The sequence below is a fragment of the Rhipicephalus sanguineus genome, chromosome 9, assembly GCF_013339695.2.
Source record: "Rhipicephalus sanguineus isolate Rsan-2018 chromosome 9, BIME_Rsan_1.4, whole genome shotgun sequence".
NCBI classification, from domain to species: Eukaryota; Metazoa; Arthropoda; class Arachnida; order Ixodida; family Ixodidae; genus Rhipicephalus; species Rhipicephalus sanguineus.
The window spans coordinates 10,331,974-10,338,739 of record NC_051184.2 but is presented as its reverse complement, the minus strand read 5'-3'; the positions used below and the strand labels follow the sequence as shown (position 1 = coordinate 10,338,739).

At 50.6% G+C, this 6,766-nt stretch overlaps 1 protein-coding gene across 1 annotated transcript; it reads right to left on the bottom strand.

The window, feature by feature from the left end:
• Positions 1–5,445: 5,445 nt before the first annotated feature.
• On the bottom strand, positions 5,446–6,524 carry LOC119404341 (uncharacterized). Its single transcript, XM_037670887.1, has one exon. The coding sequence runs from the start codon at positions 6,475–6,477 to the stop codon at positions 5,446–5,448; it is 1,032 nt and encodes a 343-aa protein (XP_037526815.1). The 5' UTR covers positions 6,478–6,524.
• Between the last annotated feature and the right edge of the window lie 242 nt (positions 6,525–6,766).

The window sequence follows — 6,766 nt, the reverse complement described above, 5'->3', positions numbered from 1 at the left end:
TCTTTTTTTTTTATTAGCTAAAATGAATATCTGGAGCTGAACAGAGAAGAGGACTGGGAGGAAGCTTTTAACAGCGGCAACCTCGCGGCTGTCCAGCCTGAGGGCCCACGAGAGGGCGGAGAATCGCGGTCTTCCGGTCCCTGCGTGGGAACGGCCTGCGACTGCTACGGATTACCTGAATAAATTTCTATGTCTGTCTCTCTGTCTTTATAACTCATTACGAGAAAGGAGCTAGAGAATATTACAGAGCACTAAACTTATTCCTTGTCGTGAAACGGCAGCGCGTGGAAGGCCCATTTTGTGGCCAGGCGCAATTATATAGCTATATAGCGCAAATTAAAAAAAAGAATCTAAAATACCGGGTAACGTACCTTTATACACAGGTGTAAATCAGGGGGGGGGGGGAGTCCTGACCTCCCGTTGTTAAGGATGGGGGGGGGGGGGGGGCACACCCCTTGCAATTGTCCTCCTCCTTGAGATTTATCTGTCAAACAACACATTTGAATTGCTTGAAAGTATTAAGTAAAGCGCACTCTCCGTAAGACCAATTCTGAAATCTGAAGACCTTCCGAAGAGGAAAAAGCTTTCTGAAATGCTACAGGTTACTTCTGACGTACCGAAAATGTTTATTATACTAGGCGTGAAAGTGCAAAGTAAATAAAGGATCCCCTAACATCTACTACAGAGGTCTCGAACATGAGTCCCTGCTGGGACCGCATATATATATATATATATATATATATATATATATATATATATATATATATATATATATATATATATATATATATATATATTGTAAGGAACATAGCGCCGAGCGCCGCTATTGCAAGGACGCGCGCTAAGCAAGCGGGAAGACGAGAAAGGCGAGGCAGAATAAGAACAGCCAGCCTAGCCAACAGGCGTTGTCTCTTGTTTCTCTGCGTTACAATGGCGCAGTCGTCGAAAGGCTTCGGCGAACCCCAGCTGTTAGCTTGAGGCAACGCGTCTTCCAGAGGAACGCCGTCACGCTTCCTCGCTGATGGAACCCGCAAGTAGACTACCGCGGCAAGCATCCATCCCACCACCAGCGGACGGCGTCCAGGCCTCCATTGTGGTTCCGGGGAACTACTTGTCCGGTGACGTGCTATTTCGCGGCAATAATACGCACGGGCTCCTCTCGCCCAGGGACGGCGTATATGCCCCCTCGCCACCACCCGCCAATCTGTCGGCGCTTCAGGCACCGTCCGTGGACGGCGTCCAGGCCTCCTCGGCGGCTCAAGCCTCCTTCATCGACGCCGCAGACCAGTTCACGACAAGCCATCGCACGGGTACCGGTTACCTCGGAACGCGGTTGAAGCTTCCAACGGCAAGGACCCCTGAAATGCCGTCCGCGCTTCTCGCAGCGACAACGGCTTACTCAGTACTTCATTGGCACCCCAGCCGCTTAGGGGTGCTGTCGAAGCTCCCTCGGACAAGGGTCCCTCCTCTGTGAGTACTCTGATCGTGCCATACTCCTCGGACGTCACCACAGGCACCACGCCCGGATCGCCCGAGAGCGCCGCCGAGCTTTCCGCCACCATCGCACGACTCCGAGTCACGGTGAACGCCTTGGCAGCGTCAATCTCCGTGCTGTGTCCTGCCGCCTTGCCAGCACTGCACTCGCTCAATGCTGCGTTGGCCACCGCCGCCTCGCAAGACCATGAAGAGAGCTCACCCGAGAGCCGCAGAGAGCTGCGGTGTGCCCTCACGGAGCTCTCATACCAACTCGACTGGTTGGCGTCGTCATGCCCCGGAGTTTCGCCTACCGTAGCACCATCACCGGCTGCCTGCGAACTACCGTAATTCCGCGGCTTCCAAGACGACGCCGACAATTGGGTGGCCACCGTCAACGCTCTTGGAGCTCGCGAGGCGTGGACGGACCAACAGAAATGGTGCGTGGCCATTGACCGCCTTCGTGATGCTGCCAAAGCATGGCACAACTATGAAGGCGTGAAACAACAATCCTGGCATCAGTGGTGTGCAAGATTGACTACTGTTTTTCGAACACTTTTTCATGCCGGCGACCCCCTGCCTACCGACCCACTGTCTACCGCGGATGGGAGCTGTGAGACGCACAATCTCGACGGCGCAGCTCAGGCGTTCACAAACCTGCCCTCCCTTCGAGACCGAGCTCGCGAGGTGCAGCGCCCCTATGATGCAGCTGAGCCCAGTGCCAACCAGCCGGTCTTCGCAGACACAGCTTGTGAAGGGCAGCATCTCGATCGTGCATCTGTTTCCCGCAGTCCCCGCGCAGACATCATCGCGGACGCGGAAGGCCACCCGCCCGACACGGATACCGGACGTGAGCAGGACTCCATGCCACGTAGTTCATACTCCGCGACGCCTGCTCCAGAACCTACCACACCAGACAAGGATACCACCCACAAGGCCCAGCAGTTGGCGATGCTGCCTCCACGCTTTCCAGCGCGTGAGGACATGCACGTTCCAGATCTCCCAGTGCCTGACACACCCCAAGTGAGGAAACCGGACAAGCCCACCACAACCATCAACATGCCCTCAGGCCCACCGGGACAGCTAATGGAATCTAATGCCACCAGCGCGACTAAAAACACCGAAGAATTGCCCCTGCATTCTACTTCCCTCTCTGAGACAAAACCACAACTAGTGGGGCCCATAAACCTGACCTTATTGCGGAGCCCTACAACAATGGACGCCCCTGATATGGCAGCGCCTGATGGGAGTGCATCGACGCGAAGCGGACGCACTTCTTCAAGCCTGCGCAGACGTGTCCGACTACAGAGGACACGGTCTGTCTTTGGCCACAGCACATCGATTCGGTCGCCCACCGTTCTTTGTGAATATCTTGCAGTGCACTCGAAAATGCGACGTGCGAAGCGGCAGCTGCGGTCTTCCCGCAATAGCCAGTGCCGCCCGCCTGAAATACCTGCATTTCACCGAACACAGTCGCACAAGGACCGAAACCTGCAAAGACCAACAAGGAACAGTCAGTTCCGCCCACCAGAAACAATTCCGCAGCTGGATAGCCATGCAGTGCCGCAGCGTGGCCGAGTGTAAGGAAGATAGCGCCGCTATTGCAAGGACGCGCGCTAAGCAAGCGGGAAGACGAGAAAGACGAGGCAGAATAAGAACACCCTGCCCGCAACAAGGGTGCTGTCTCTGTGTCGTTCCTCTACAATATATATATATATATATATATATATATATATATATATATATATATATATATATATATATATATATATATATATATATATATATATATATATATATATATATATATTATTTATTTATTTACAATACTGCTACTCTCCTTCGAGAGCGTGGCAGTTGGGCAATACAATAATTTTTCGCATAAAGTATAAACAAAAAAGAAATGTAGACGTAAAAACTTGCAAGCATTAACAGGACATGAAGATCATAAAACAATTGAGCAGTACAGAAGTTACACACTGAATATGTCAATAATACACAATGTATACAATAACCACAAGATACAAAGCAAGTTATAGCCATTATACAAAGCTAAGACCTTGTCGAACGGCGATAGAAAGAAAATATATCATTCAAGAAAGGCAATCATGTTAGCATTGGTATCGTGAGCGAAAAGTAAATAAAACAGATGTGACAGGAATAACAAGCATTGAAAGCATGCTTCAAAAAATAGCTATACTATCGTGAAAAGAACGTTTCTAAAAATATGTGTTGCTTTAACTAACGAACAGTAGATCTGGACCGGTGCGCCTGGGTGCATATCTACTGTTATGCGCGCACAGTTTTTTCTATCTGTGCAATAAATTCTGATATTGATTCGGAGTTGGTGATAGTGGCATCAAGTTGGTTCCATTCCGCTGCCGCGAGCGGGAAGAATGAATACGTAAACGTGTCGTTTCTACATGCGTATTCTGTCAATGTGCGCGCATGTTTATTGCGTGTTTGCCGAGCCTGTGAAAACGAAAGGTATTTGGATGAATCTATCTTGTAGTTATTTTTTACTAGCTGAAAAAGGAATTTTAAGCGAGCGTGTTTCGCTCTTGTGGACAGCGTTTGTAAACCTGACTGAGTTAAAAGATGTGTTGGCGAATCTGTGCGTCTATATTTGTTGTAAATAAATCTTACAGCTTTCCTTTGTATTGCTTCTAGTTTGATTATATTAGTCAGCGTATACGGAAACCAGACAGTGTTTGCATATTCTAGAACTGGTATATATATATGGAACAAACATTGCTGTGGAACATACACTGCATATTTCAGAATCGGTGTCCAGATTTTCAGGAGATCGGTATCGATATGTTTCTCGAATCCTGACGTCAAATGGCCCTCAGAAATGACCAGTATATGAGATATGTGGCAAAGGCCTTTCGAATGGCAACGTTTTCTGAGATTTGTTTAGCAGCGCTTCGTGATCCCTTTCTTCCCGTAGGCAAATGAATGCGCGGTATCACACTTTATATCACGGGAGGATCCAGAGGAGTGGCCATAAGGTGACCCCCCCCTCCCTCAACTGCTAAAAATTTGTAGTGGCTTAGCTCGGCTATGCCAGGATATACATAGCGTTAGCAAAGGTTCAGCTGAATATTCTTAGCTTTCCAGATTGTCTAGGATTATTAGCCTTCTTCTGTTCATTCTTCGTACGCTGAACCGCTAATTGCCAGGCAACTACTTCGGGATCCGATGAGATAAGCTTCTCGGCTCGTCTCCGCCGTCGAGCAGCATTTGCGCTATTCTTCTCCATGGCGTTACCCACCTGCAAACGCCAGTCAGAGGCGCTATCAAGCGGCCCCAGCTCAGTGTCACACGGTGATTGCACAGCGAAGGCGAATAGCTGCGCGCGCGCCGGCGCCACTGTGTCTACGACGTCACTCCTCTCGAATGCGGCGCAGACCAGCAGCAGCGAGCCGCGCGCGGCGGTGGCGGAGTCTGCGGTGTCGGAGGGCGCGTGAGATACCGGCTCCGGTGACCCAGCTGTGTGACATTACTGATCCTCGCGCATGCGCAGCATGGCTCATGACGCTCCACGCGAAATCGGCTCCGGCTAGGCAAGTGTAGCTAACGCTACAAAAAATCCTGTATCCGCCTGTGTACAGTAGCTGAGAACCATCCAAAACAGATGAGGCAGTGGAGGAAAGGTGCAAAATCGTACGTAGACTAAACATGGCTGCGGGATGAATTATTCAACCATTCTAGCGCACTCTACCTCAACTGTAGTGAAGCTCCCACCACTCCGCTTAGTTAGTTCCACTGAATTCAGCTATGCGCGGTGCATAGTTTCCCGGACGTTTTGTACACTCACTCGGCGTGCATGTGTCAGATCAGCTAAAAACAGTGTAAAAAATTAACAAGCTTCAAAGTGAGCAATTATGTGCGCGGTTTTCGCTAAAAGCGAACCATTAGCCACAGCGCTGGAACACCGCAAAAAGGGCGTCAGCCTATCACATCTTGGAACTAACCGTTAAACCAGTTTCGAACGCTCCTGACAGTAGACTCAGCGGCATTTTTTACGCTTTTCCACGCTTTTCTGAACCACTGTTTCGTCCTGTTCCATAAACCTGGGGCCACGTCATCGACTGTTGTAGTCTGCACAGTTGAAACATTAGTCTCGTTGATACTCGAGTCACTTGTGACATTCGGAAACGATCCTTCACCAAAAACAAACGACGGTGGATGTTTTAAAAAGGTCACAGGTTCGAATTCGGCAGGAATCTTGGAAATCAGAACGCCAGATGTGCCTGCAGGATGAAGTCTGACCGTAGCCGACCCACCAGAAGCTTCAAGATCGACATAATTTTTGGATGGCGCGGCACTTCCGTCCCGAAGAAGGACATCATAGTTGCAAACGCCGTTACTGGTGAGCACACAGTTTATGCTTAAGGTTTCTTGAGCGGTCGTGCTCCTCACGTTGACGTCGCAGAAATCAGAGGTATCGCCTGAGTCAGCCCTGAAACCCACCGAATACCTGACCGGCACGATGGACACCGTGTTCAGACGCGAATCGCCGCATGCACGGAGATTGCTTTCTCCAGTCGAAGCCACTTGCAAATCCAAGGTCAACGTGTAAGCTGTACCTCTGAATACCGGCTTGTACACGAGTAGGGAGGAATGAGACGGCACAGGGATGGTCACAGTGGAATAGTGACCGCACAATGAGAACAGCGGGTCACCGTGCCCGTCGTCGTTGCTGTAGATGCTCACTGGACATCCAGGTATCTCGCCGTCGTTCACGGCCCTGATGTCGTTGGCGATTATCAGCAAGCCGGACTTTGGTGGTGCTTGGAACGTGTAGCGACATTCTGTGGCGTCCTCGCTGGAGTTGACGTGCTGCTGCACGAACAGTTTGACGGTCGAATCTTCGATGACGAAGTGTCCGGAACAGTCGGCCGTCGCACCAGCTGACGCGGGAATCAGCAGCTTTTCGCAAAGCGTCAAAAATAACCATAACTGGTAGTGCGATCGAGCCTGTTTCAGTGCGCTGGTCATGATCGAGTGTTACACGTGCAGCGTCCTCGGTGCAGAGACCCGGATGAGCAATTGGAACTGTCGCGTGACGATGAGTACCCCGCAGACGAGAACAGCGTTGGCGAAGCCGCAGCTGCGCCTAGGAAATGCCGTATGATCGAGATTGACGTGCGTTGCTGTCCTGCTGTTGCTCTGTGCGACGAATGTGGCGGCAGTGTATTGTGAAGAGCCTGTTCAAGGCAATGCCTGGCAGCTGCAGGTCCCTGTCGCGACAAACATTTGCCTTCGCGGGTAACTAGTAAAACTAAAT

Bases quoted from the DNA above. Each gene is read 5' to 3' on its own strand.
- LOC119404341 (XM_037670887.1), bottom strand. From the start codon at position 6,477: ATGACCAGCGCACTGAAACAGGCTCGATCGCACTACCAGTTATGGTTA.